Source organism: Macaca fascicularis, chromosome 3 (assembly GCF_037993035.2).
Source record: "Macaca fascicularis isolate 582-1 chromosome 3, T2T-MFA8v1.1".
Lineage (NCBI taxonomy): Eukaryota > Metazoa > Chordata > Mammalia > Primates > Cercopithecidae > Macaca > Macaca fascicularis.
The window spans coordinates 6,737,968-6,751,269 of NC_088377.1; the positions used below are offsets into that span (position 1 = coordinate 6,737,968).

At 42.0% G+C, this 13,302-nt stretch overlaps 1 protein-coding gene across 7 annotated transcripts in view; it reads left to right on the forward strand.

The window, feature by feature from the left end:
* DSCAM (DS cell adhesion molecule) overlaps positions 1-13,302 on the forward strand; it is an 855,708-nt gene that overhangs the window by 598,579 nt on the left and 243,827 nt on the right. For all 7 annotated transcript variants that reach the window (XM_065541361.2, XM_065541362.2, XM_074033985.1 and 4 more), the window contains one exon: positions 3,396-3,569. In XM_065541361.2, coding sequence (XP_065397433.1) covers positions 3,396-3,569 — 174 coding nt within the window. The remainder of the gene's footprint in view (positions 1-3,395; positions 3,570-13,302) is intronic.

Consider the following 13,302-nt stretch of genomic DNA (forward strand, 5'->3'; position numbering starts at 1 on the left):
ATTTCTCCACATCCTTTCCAGCATCTATTGTTTCCTCACTTTTTGATGATCACCATTATAACCGGCATGAGATGGTATCTCATTCTAGTTTTGATTTGCATTTCTCTAATGACCAGTGATGATGAGCTTTTTTTCATATTTCTTTGCCGTGTAAATGTCTCACATGAATTAAGTTTTAAATTATATTATACAAGTTGCTGGTATAATTCTGAATTTTGTACATTTGGTAATTTATTTCCAAGGAGGGAGCAGATTTAGGGATAAAAATGGTTGTCCTTTTAGTCTCACTTTATAAAATATTCATTAGCTCAAGTGAGGAAAGCAACATATTGAAGAGATAATAAAATACTGTTATGTTTTAAAAATGTTTTTGTCCCTGACTTTGAATTCCTTATGAAAAGAAGAATTTTAAGAATATTTTCTACTTATAACCATTTTATGAAAATTCATATTTTATGTATGTAATAAAGAACTAATGCAAACATGTGAGTTTTGTTAGTAGATGCTCCACCTTCTAAATGTACAATTATCCTATATTTACATTTCTCTCAATTACCTTTAAATCAGATATCAGAAAACTGTGGGCCACAATTCAAATTCGGCCCACAACCTGTTTTTGCTTTTGTAAGTAAGTATTTTAGACTATCTTATTTCCTCATAATGATCACCAACATTTATCGCTATATGCTAGGACAAAGATCAATTCTTCTCAGATTCAGTATTTTTGAAGACTCCTTCATCTCTTCCTCCTTCCCTTCCTCCTTCTCCTCCCTTTCCTCTTCCTCTTCCACTTGTTTTAGAGACAAAGTCTCACTGTCACCCAGGCTAGATAGAGTACAGTGGAGCTCACTGTAACCTCAAACCCACCTCAGCCTCCCAGTGCATTGGGAGTAGCTGAGACTACAGGCATGACCTAACATGTCCAGCTAATTTTTAATATTTTTTATAGAAATGGGGTCTCACCCCATGACTCTGGCTGGTCTCAAACTCCTAGTCTCAAGCCATGCCCCCACTCTGGTCTCCCAGAGTGCTGGGATTACAGGTGTGAGCTATCATGGCCTGCCAATAAGTTGTTATGAAGCACAATCATGCTATTTCGTTTCTGTATTTTCTATGGCTACTTTCATGATTCAGTGGCAGAGATGAGTACTTGCGATAGAGACTGTATGACCTGCTGAGTTTAAAATATTTACTCTCTGGCCTTCACAGAAAAAGATTACCAACCTCTTTCTGAAAATGTTAAGCATTTTTATTCATGAACATGGTATAACTCTCTAATTATTTCGGTCTTATTTGGTTCTCAATGACTTTTACAATTTTCAGTGGGTTGGTCTTGCACATATTTTGTTAAATTTAGTCTAAATATTTCATGTTTTTTGCCAATATATTTTCTTTTTAATTTTTATTCCCAATTGGTTGTTACTATTATATGTAAATGAAATTGACATTAATTTTTGTATATCGACTTTTACAATTTTCAGTGGGTTGGTCTTGTACATATTTTGTTAAATTTATTCTAAATATTTCATGTTTTTTGCCAATATATTTTCTTTTTAATTTTTATTCCCAATTGGTTGTTACTATTATATGTAAATGAAATTGACATTAATTTTTGTATATCGACGTTGTGTCCCATGACTTTGCTAAACTCATAGTTATAGCAACTTTTTTGTTTACACTTTTTGATTATGTAGAAAATAATGTTATCTGTCAGTAAAATTGATATTCTTATCAGTCTACATTCATGTAATTTCATTTTTCTTTTTTTTTTTTTTTTTTTTGAAACGGAGTCTCGCTCTATTGCCTAGGCTGGAGTGCAGTGGCACGATCTCGGCTCACTGCATCCTCTGCCTCCCAGGTTCAAGCTCAAGCAGTTCTCTGCCTCAGCCTCTCAAGTAGCTGGGATTAGCAGGAGAGTCCCTTGAACCCAGGAGGTGGAGGTTGCAGTGAGCTAAGATTGTGCCACTGCACTCCAGCCTGGGTGAGAGAGCAAGACTCCATCTCAAAAAAAAAAAAAAAATTTTCAGGTTATCATATGTCCCCTCTAGCAGTTCCATTTTGATGGGAACCACCTGTTGCAGGGATTCTACTTGATCTCCTTATTCAGTGTGAAAGGTCCCCTTAGGAACATTATCAGTTTCTCTCGTCTCTTCAGTGGGGCTAGAGACCAGTTGCTGAGAAATCTAAACCAGAAACATGGGAAAGGAAGGCACAGCCACAGTCTCTGCCATTGTGAGCTCAATGAGACCAATATACAAGCTGTCATTAGGGTGTGGAGACAGCAGGAGAAAGTATCTTCCCTTCTCCTGTCCTCAGATGCAAATTCTGAAGTTTCCTGCTTAAGGCCTGCGGAGATGGCTGACCTGTTCAGCTCCCATGTAGGTTCTTGGGTCAGGGAGTTAGCAGCTTCTCTCTAGAACACATCCTTGGCCCAAATGTTGAGCTTCCTCCAGGAAGATGCTCACCCCAGAGCTTTCCCCTCAAGTCCCCAGACACTCAGGCCAGAGAAGAAAAATGCCCTGGGAGAATCTTTCAGGGCCTGAATCCCATTCTTCCATCCCACCCAACTCCTCCAGGCCAGAAGCAGGCAGCATGGCAGGTTCATCCAAATCACCATCTTCCCAGAACTCTTCTAGGACCTTCGTAGTCGGTTTCATTATTGCTAAAATCCTTTTTTTTACATATAAATCCTTGTGTATAAATCCTTCATATGAATTGTATCACAGTCATTATAACAGCATATCATATCTGTGCCATTTCCTCCTTGCGTGGAAACCCTCTGAGGAGAGTGGCATTTTAATTCTGTGCTGTCTTACTGCACTAACCTGATGTATTTATTTAAATAACATTAAACGATATTAACAGTGTGTTGTGTTTCTGGACCAGAATATAACCACCCTTAAAGAAAAACCTGCAGTATTCCTATTCTCTTTGTAGCCTCAGACATGTGCAGTGAGCAAAGACTTCAAATGCCATGTCCCTGGAGCACTCCTTGTTTACATTCATATTAAGTCCCTGGGAACACAAGGAATTTATTTAGCACCGTGAGAGTTGTCTGCTTCTGTGGTTGTTCTACTGTGATTTCTTTGAATAATTTATCAGCTACTTAACACTCATCAAATTTGGCTTTTTATGTAGAAACTATCTGTAAGTTCTGTTAGTTTTTTATCTCAGAGTCTGAAATACTGTCATTCCAAATAAATGCTTTTCTCTCTAAACAAGAATTTTAATATTGGAGGAAAGAAAGAAAAACCTGGTGTATCCCGTGACTGCCTTATGGGATCTGTGTGAAGTGTCTGGTGCTTCTCTTTATGAGTCTGGGTGTACTTGAACTCATTGTCTTCCCATACGTACTCACGTTTGCATCATTGCTCCTCTTTCTTTTTCTGTCTCAGGTGCTGGGGTTCCCCAGTTCCAGCCAATTGCCCTAAATGGCCGAATCCAAGTTCTCAGCAATGGGTCGTTGCTGATCAAGCATGTCGTGGAGGAAGACAGTGGCTACTACCTCTGCAAGGTCAGCAACGATGTGGGCGCAGACGTCAGCAAGTCCATGTACCTCACGGTTAAAAGTAAGAGAGAAGAAATGCTTCGTTTTACCTAGTTTAAATGCATAGGTCTTTGGGGGCTGCCATTTTCAATTGTCTCCATGCATACCTGTTTAAAATCAACACAAAAGGAGACCCATTGGTGTGATATATCTGGGTTTAAAGTTTTGTTGTTCTGGAAACATGATTGAAGAAGATGGTAAACGTCCAGCCAATTGTTGACAGCATGCCCAGGGCCCCTTGTGTGTGGAGCATGAGCCACATTCTTCTCTCCCTTTGGTTCTCACAGCCATTGGTATGGGCTCTGGGCAACCTAGCAGATGAGTAGGTCTTTGCCTTTAACACCCACATTGCTACCCTGTTGATTTTCCTGTGGAAAAACCTAATATGTGGTCTCAGATGTGCTCTTTACAAAGCCTTTGGTCATGCTTTTTGTTATTTGCAAGCTGGCTTGTCCATGGATTTCCTTTTAAGGACCATTTTAAAATCAAGTGACTAGTAAACAACTACACAACAGAAATGTCTAGGACTAGGCTTAATGCTGGCGCTACTGGCCCAATATATACAAAAAGGTGCTTTATAATGAAATTATTTTCATACATTGGTCACTGGCAACCAAGGAAAGGATATAAAGTGAACCAGTTTTACTGAGTCATGCTTATTAAGATGGTGCATCTTAGTTTACAGTGAATGGCTTATGCCCATTTGTGTAATTTTCCATTGAATGAACTGTGATTTCTTCTTGATTACAAGGCTTTATTCAGACGCCCCTCTCATTTTTTTTTTTTTTTCTGAGGCAGAGGTTCACTCTGTTGCCCAGGCTGGAGTGCAGTGGTGCCATCAAAGCTCACTGCAGCCTTGAACTCCTAAACTCAAGGGATTCTCCTACCTCAGATTTCTTAGTAGCTAAGACTACTGGTGTATGCCACTGAGTCCAACTGTTTTTGTTTTTTTTTTTTTACATGTTTTGTAAAGATGAGGGTCTCACTTTGTTGCCCAGGCTGGTCTCAAACTCCTTGCCTCAAGTGATCCTCCCCTCTTGGCCTCCCAGAGCACTGGGATTACAGGCATGAGCCACCATGCCTGGCCCTCGGATTTCCTCTTTTTTTTAACTTTAATTCTGCTATGAATAGTTTGGAAAAGTCTCTACCATATGATTTATTAGAAGGACGGGATTTAAAAGTGACATTCAGAGGTGTGTGTATTTGTGTGTGTATGATAGTGAAAGGCTAGCTAAACAGACAAGTATCCATCCTCACTCACTGAATTTATTTTAGTTAGTCCACTATTTCTGACAGAACAATAAAAACATCCAAGTGTTTATTTATTAAACTTTTATATTGTGAAATATATTATAATTATGAAATGGGGTTGTTTTGGAATATATTTTGCACATACTCAATACCTAGTTTTTGACTTTTAAATCATATGCTCTGGAGGAAATGATGTGCAAGAATTTGATAGCAAATTGTGATATCATTTAAATCCAGAGCTGAAATGGTAATTTTTAAAAGTTATAAATTGATGAAATAATATGGAAACCTAAAATTGGAGGAGCAGTGTTGACCAGAGTTGGTCCATCTTTCCCCAATGAAAGGGGTGTATTTTGCAGTTATTTTAATAGATTTTAAATGTATAAGATAATTTTCTAATCCGTAAACACATATCTAGGACCTAATATATATAAAACCCTATGAAGGATACAAGTACAATCAACCATGGACCTTACCCTCATGAGTGACAGGCCTTGTGTTTTGGAAGGGGAGATAACCAGGAAGAAGGTAGAAGCCACTGATTATAATGCAGGGTGAAGAGTCACATGGATCATGTCTGTGACATTCAGAGGAGGATGGGGGAATTAAGGAAATGTCAGCTTGGGGGAATTAAAGAAAGCTTCATGGAAAATAGGCTTCAAGAATAGAAGATGCCCCCACATGTCCTCTCTCCAGATCTCTGTACTCAGTGGTAGTTGTACAGCATCAGGGAGGACTAAGGAGATGAGCTGGCCCCTGCCCTCTGGGAGCTTTTGCTCTCTGGGGATAATTGGGTGGGTATATGTCCAGTTCCTGTCTGGCAGAATACACAATTGGTAGAACAGAGCCCAGAACACCAGCGTGCACGGAAGAGGGTGTGATTTGCTTCTGTTTGTAGAATCAGTGACCATGTGCAATGAACTGAATGTCTGTGACCCTTCAATGTCCGTATGTTGAAATCTTATCCCCAATGTGATGATATTAGAAGCTGAGGCCTTTGAGAAGTGATTGGGTCACAAAGGGGGAGCCCTCAGGGATGGAATTAGTGTCCTTATTGAAGGGACCCCAGAGAGCCCTCCTGTTCTCTGTTTCAACCATGCAAGGATACACAGGAAGGTGGCGACCTAGAGGAGGATGCTAGAACCTGCCCCTGCTGGTAACCCCATCTCAGACTTCCGGCCTTAGAACTGTGAGGAATACATTTCCGTTGTTGGGAAGCCACCAACGTGTGGCGCTTTGTTACAGCAGCCTCAGTTGACTAAGAAACTATGGAATGAAAAGCTGCAGCATCTGAATTCAGTCTTAAAGACACAAGGGGCTTCAAAAGGCAGCACTGTTGAGGCTAGAGAGGGTGTTCCGGGGAGAGGAGGCAGAGAAAGCAGGTACGAGAAACTGAAAGATGCCAGGCAAGAGTAACTCTGTTCGAATGTTCTGCGGTGCATGGAGGAGATGGGAGAGGAGAACGTTCAAAGTGAACACAGTTCAAAGAGAGATGATGGAGTTGGCCACATTTTAGATTCTTAACCTAATACGAGCTAATCACGGAGAGGTGGATTTAAATAAGTTAAATGCACCTCTCCGTGGCTGTTTGTTTTAGTTTACCTCTCTGGGCCTAGTAAATAGGAAGAACTATGCCATCTTCATAGAGTGATGAAAATTAAACAGAGTAACACATGTGAAAACACATTGTATGATGTAAGATGTTCTAAATAAGTATTCCAATACATACCTAGAGTAAGTGATTCTTTGGTTGGAAAGAAAGAGAAAATATATTGATGGTGCCATGCATAGGAGCATTTCCAGAAAGTTGTTCTGAAAAAAGTTTAAAAGGCCACAGGCTAGGAAAGGGGAAAAAGAAAGAGGACCTCCATGGCCCATGGGGAGGTATTTTCATCCTTGTGTAATAGTCAGCCAAAGCTCAGCCCTGGAGTGGTGTCTTTAGAAACTCTAATGGCCAATGTCTTTTTCCTAACCCTGGTTGTTTAATAACAATCAGTAAAGTGTTTGAGGATCTCAAACTGAAAAAAAAAAAAAATTAGATATAAAGGAGAGTTTACTGGTCTAAATAAACACATTAAGTACTTTCCCCTTTCTATAAGTCATTTTTAAAAATGAGCTGCAAATATTTCTAAATTCAATAGGGAAGACCTTGCTGTCTAATTGGATGACGTCAGGAAATTAAGACAGCTGCTCCTGCAGGAAGTCTGGACTCCCAGGATGGCCTGGTGCTGGCTGTAAACATAATTTAAAGACCCAGACTCTCCTGATGGGACCTGCTTCTGGGGACTCATACTGTGGGATCCTGCGAACCCAGCACGGATGAGTCTTCTGTATGGGAAATTTTCTTACTGCTTTCAAGAAACAGCACTCCAAAAATAAAGCATTTTAACAATAAACACCCACCACACACACACACGCACACATCTTTTTGTTGTTGTTATTGAATCAAGCATAAGGAAGCCACAGGCAAAGAAGAAAGCCGGCAAGGGTGTATGGAATTGTCATGGAAAGCAATCAGTGGGATGGAAGGTTACTGCATGCAAATCTGTCCAGCTCTGTCGGGGTTCCTGCCTGTGAGTCTACACTGTCATCACAATGCTGGTTTATGTTTTACCAAAATAATTATCATGTGAGATAACGATTAGGAGCCTTGGCAGAAAAGGCAGAGGGAGTAGGCCCTGCTTGCAATCAAATTTGGCCTCTGGTGATGACATCCTGCTCTATGCTCCAGGCCAGTCAGGGGCTGCAGAAACTATACCACATATGTGCTCCTTCCCCCAACCAGGAACTGTTTGAGGCCCAGGGAATGCCTTTATGTTAAAAAAAAAAAAGAAAAAGAAAAAAGAAAAAAATAGCTCTGCCAATCGAGGAAAATAACGAGACAAGTCTTAATCATTTTAGGATATTTATTTGCCAAAGTTAAGGATGTGCCCGGGAGACAGGTCTATTCCTTTCTCCAAAGGTGATTTTGAGGGCTCCAAATTTAAAGGGGAAAGGACGAGCTATTGAGAAGCACACAGTTTTCACATAAACAAAAGGGGCAGAGGAAAACTGGGGAATGTGCATTTTACATGACACAGACAAAACGGGGAGGGAACATTCAGTTACGCGTTTGTGTCTGGTGGGCGGGGCTACTGCATCTGTAAAGATAAACTATCAAGTTGCATTGCCATGGTGAAGTTTTAACAGCTCACCAGGAATTTCCTTGTGGGCAAAATATGAGGGAAGCGTGTAGCTTTTCATCTTGTAGCCATCTTGTTTAGGAACTAAAAGGTGGAGGCAGGTTTCTGTGACCCAGTTCCCAGCTTGGCTTTTCTCTTCAGCTAAATTGAGTTTAGGGTCCCAAAATTTAATTTCCTTTCACAGCTCTGAAAACCACTGAATCTCTTAAATTGATAGCCATCGCTAAGGTTTGTCTCAGATGCCCAAATTACATCCTCCCTGCTCCCAACTTTCTGCCACTGGCCGATCTGAAGCCTCGTGTTTCCAGGAACACTGATTTCAGCATGAACCTGTGGCCCACAGTGAACAAGCAGCTCTGCTTTTGTGGGCTGCTCTGCATCGGTCCTTTCTGATCCCCGCATGCAGGACAAAAGAGCACCGCTTATCAAACAGGAGCAGGCGCTTCCCTGGAGAGTCAGTTACTCTTGGAATCTAATGAACCCCCAAGCTCCCACAGTTAGCCCGTGGGCTCCAGTCCAGCCTAGGTAATGTGGTCTTCCTCCTCCATGCTGAATCCGGGAAGGTCTGTGGGTCGCTATGCCCATCAGATTTCTGTACTGTCAGAATGCAAGTGCATGTGTGTGTACACATACATGTGCAAGCACCAACTCACTCAGCTCTGACCTGACCGTCCACAGGGTCTTGGCTATTTCTGCTATTTCTGGACAGATCTCCATGTTCTGATTTGACCTCAGGCCACTCTCAAGCCCTGCCATTGCCAGGGCAGATATATGGAGCCTGACATATAATAACCCATCTCCTTTCCTGTCAAAAGAATCCGTATCTAGGCCTGGATAATCCAGTCAACGTCTTTTGCTTTCTGCTCTCACCTGCTGCCACCAGTATGCACAGATCTTTACCCTAACCCCTAGTTAGCTAAATGGAAATCTCCAGTCCCTGTAGCATTGCTCTGGAGGAGGAAGCAGCCCAGCCCCAAGCTGCACCCCATGGTGAAGCTTCCGCCACCTTGAATCAACCCTACATGTTTCCCAGGCTCCTTATCATCACTCAGGCTGCTGAGCCAACCACCTCCCAGCAGACCCCTCCTCCAACACTGGAATTACAATTGAACAGGAGATTTGGGTAGGAACACAGGTCTAAACCGTATCAATCATCATTTCTGAATTATAGTTTAAGTCCTTCCCAAACACGACAAATTAGTGCCTGAAATAGAATATGAGGCGTCCCAGATTTACGAACACCCAGCTTATGCATTTTCCTAAATTCACAGTCACCAGCCCCTCCAGGAGCCCCCCAACAATTTATCCTGTGCATATGCAACACTCAATCCCTCCTGCTTCCCTCTCAATTCCAGTTGCCAGATACATCTGCAACTTTGCTGGGAATTTTTCCAAGGAAGGGTCTCCCGCAGAAGCTTCAGAGGGACTGCAGCTGTGCCAGCACTTTGATTTTGCACTTCTGGCCCCCAGAACTGTTTGAGAATAAATTTCTGGAGGCGGAAGCAGAGAATGGGAGAAATCCAGAGAAAGTAAGTGTGGTGGAGGGGACATCGCTTAGTGAAGGAAATCCCTCAGCAGCTACCACGCCCTTGGTAGGGCCTCCTGAGCTCCACCCAAACAGAAGCATTTCACTTCCCAAGTCTGCCTGAAATTGCACTGGCTAAAGATTGCCTGGAGTGAAAAAGGAATTTGTAAAACAGGAGGGTTCCTATAGCAGATGCAGTTTGTTCCCTGCTCCGATTTCAATTTCCCTCCTTTCTCTGTGCTGAAAGTTGAATTATTTCTCGTCCACCCACTAGATTTATATGTTGAATTCCTAACCTCCAGTACCTTATGTGACCACATTTGGAAATAGTGTCCTTGCACCTAGCAGATGTAATTAGTGAAGATGAGGTTCTACTGAAGTAGGCTGGATCCCTAATCCCATGTGACCGGTGTCCTTATAAAAAGGGGACAATGTGGATGCAGACACAAATGGAAAACATAGCTGGGCAAAGACAGAGACTGGAGTTATGCTGCCACAGGCCACGAGACACTGGGCCAGGCAACGAAAGGGTCTCCTGTAGAAGCTTCAGAGGGACTCCAGCCCTGCCGGAACTGTCATTTTGGACTTAGCCCCCAGAAAGGTGTGAGAATAGATTGCTGTTGTTTAAGTCCCCCAGTTTGTGCAGTAACTTTGTTCCAGCAGCCCCGGACACTGTACACTCAGTGACAACAGAACTCTTTTGCAGTCTTGTGTTGGAGAGAAGCCCAATGCAAGCCACATCGCCTGCCTAAGCGGGAGAGTCCGAATCCATCAAAGCCACTGGGTGTGAGCCCTGGCCAGGACTCCTCAAAGGCAGCAGCTCCCTTTGAGTTCAGGATGGTCAGATAACCAGGATTTGAACTATGAAATGTAACAACAATTCTTCTGAGGAGTTTCTGGAGAAGGTTTCCATATTCTTAATATGGGACTCTGCAAGAGAGGTTTATCTCATTTAATTCTTGACCCCATGATGTCTGGCAGTACATGAGATCACCTGGGACTTTATTGCCTTTGCTGTGTAGGCCAGCGTGGGTCAGGGTTTTTGCCTTTGCAGCTGGAGGCATCCAAACTAATTAGGTAAGGAGACAGCTGCATCACCAATTCATGGAGTGCAGTTCAGCCACAGTGCTCCCCTCAGTAATCGTGCTGAAATAAATGGCTCTGGGGGAATAAGGAGTTTGATCTGGATTGGGAAGCTATAAGGATTTGCAGTGCATGCTTTGGGCTGGGGAAGAACAACTCCGTGGGAGGACAGTTGAAGGTGGATGGCAGCTCTTGGACCTGGGCACATCTGCTGGCTCACAGCAGGGAGGTCAGTACCTGGTGAGGGAGAAGGATAAACAGCCTTTTAAAAAAATTACTGGGGCCAGTAAAAATCTTATTTTTCCCTTTTACTGTTCCCGTCCTCCTCCTCCTCCTCCTCTTGCCTCTCCTCCTCTTCATTCTTCTGTTCTGAGGCTCTCCTCTACCAGGCAACTGAAATGTTATATATATTTTTAAACTTTGGGGTAATTGTGGCTATTTCAATGTTTTTTAGTTGATTTAAGGTCCTTCTGTTCCATGGCCTTCCCCTGTGGCCACAATGTTCTGAGCCCTCAATCAGCCGTGACCTTCCACACTGGCATCTGCTGAGACATCTGCACCACCACTTGGTCCTTGGCTGTGGGGTCCCTGCTTAGCTCCCTTCACATCTCCTCCTGTCTTCTGGCTGCCCCTGGCCAGATCTGCCCATTTGCCCATCAGCAGGGTTCATTGAGCGCTCCCTAGTGTCAAGAATTGGTCTACATCCTGTGCACTCTGAACAAGACCAAGTATTAGTTCACTGTTATGGAGCACATACTCCCTTGAGGAGAAAGACATGCAGACGGGTACATAACAGAATGCCTGGCAGGGGTAGAGTGATAAAAGAAACCAAGGTGCGCATATGTCTTGGAGAAAGCATTCCAGGCAAATGAAATAGCAAGGGCAAAGGCTGAAGGGAGAAGTTGGTTATGTCTGTGGAGTGGCAAGGACCCTGTTTGCTTGGAATGTATGTATGTGTGTATTTGTACATATGTGTGTATGTACACATGCATATGTGTGTGCACACATACAGTATACATAGACCCACACAATCCAGATTTTTTTTTTTTTTTTTTTTTTTTTGAGATGGAGTTTCTCTCTTGTTGCCCAGGCTGGAGTGCAACGGTGCCATCTCAGCTCACTGTAACCTCCACCTCCTGGGTTCAAGTGATTTTCCTGCCTCAGCCTCCCAAGTAGCTGGGCTTCAGGCACCTACCACCATGCCCGTCTAATTTTTGCATTTTAGTAGAGATGTGGTTTCACCATGTTGGCCAGGCTGGTCTCAAACTCCTGACCTCAATGATCTGCCTGCCTCAGCCTCCCAAAGTGTTGGGATTACAGGAATAACCCACCATGCCTGGCCCACAATCCAGATTTTATGTTATATAGTTATGTTTTGCATAACAATATTTTGGTCAATGATGGACCACATCTATGACAGGGCCCTTAAGATTATAATGGAGCTATAATGGACAACATCCATCTAATGTATGTTATAATGGACAACATCCTAACATTCTTACTTAATGCATGACTCTCTTGTTTGTGGTGATGCTTACATAACAAACCTACTGCCCTGCCAGTGTACAAAAGCAGAGCACACATTATATACACTATAAAATACTTGATAATAATAATAAATGACTATTTGTGGTTTATGTATTTACTATTTGTTTATAATTATTTTAGTCTACTCCTTCTACTTATAAAAAAAAAGTTAACTGTAAAACAGCTCAGGCAGGTCCTTCAGGAGGTGTTCAGAGAAGGCATTGTTATCATAGGAGATGACAGCTCCATGTGTGATACTGCCCTGAAGACAGCCAGCATGGAGGTGGTAGACAGTAATACTGATGACCCTGAACCTGTGTAGGCTCAACCTAATGTGTGCATCTGTCTTAGTTTCTAACGAAAAAGCTAAAAAAAAAATCATTTTTAATACAAAAAAAACCTTATAGAAAAAGAATTTAAAGAAAGAAAATAAATATTGTCGTGCAGCTGTACAAGGTGTTTGTGTTTTAAGCTACATGTTGTTACAAAACAGTCAAACATTAAAACAATTTAAAAGCTTATAAGGTAAAATGTTGCAGTAAGCTAAGTTTAATATTGAATAAAGACAGTGTTCTATAAATGTAGGGTAGCTGAAGTGTCCAGTGTTTATAAAGTGTGCAGTAATGGGTAGTAATTTCCTAGACCTTCCCATTCACTCACCACTTACTCCCTAACTCACTTAGAGAAACCTCCCGTTCTGCAAGCTCCATTCGTAGTAAGTGCCCTACACACGTGTACCATTTTTATCTTTTATACCATGTTGTTACTGTACCTTTTCTATGCTTAGATATGTTTAAATATACAAATGCTCACCCTCGTATTACAGTTGCCTGCACTATTTGGTATGGTAGCATGCTGTACAGGCTTGTAGTCTAGGAACAATAGGCTGTACCATATAGCCTAGGTGTGTAGCAAGCTATCCCATGTTTGTGTAAGTGCACTCTATGTTGTTCACACAAGGACGAAATTGCCTAACGGACATATTTCTTAGTACACATTCCTGTCGTTAAGGCATAACTGTATGTGGAAAGGTTAGTCTATCCTGACTCTTTCCCATTACAACAAGGATGAAACATTTAATTCTACTTTACAGTTTGATCTACAGGTTAAAATTTCTTAGGTAGATAAATGTAACAGGTTTTTCTTATAGCATGCTTACAAAATAATTATCTCTCCCAAGAGTATGA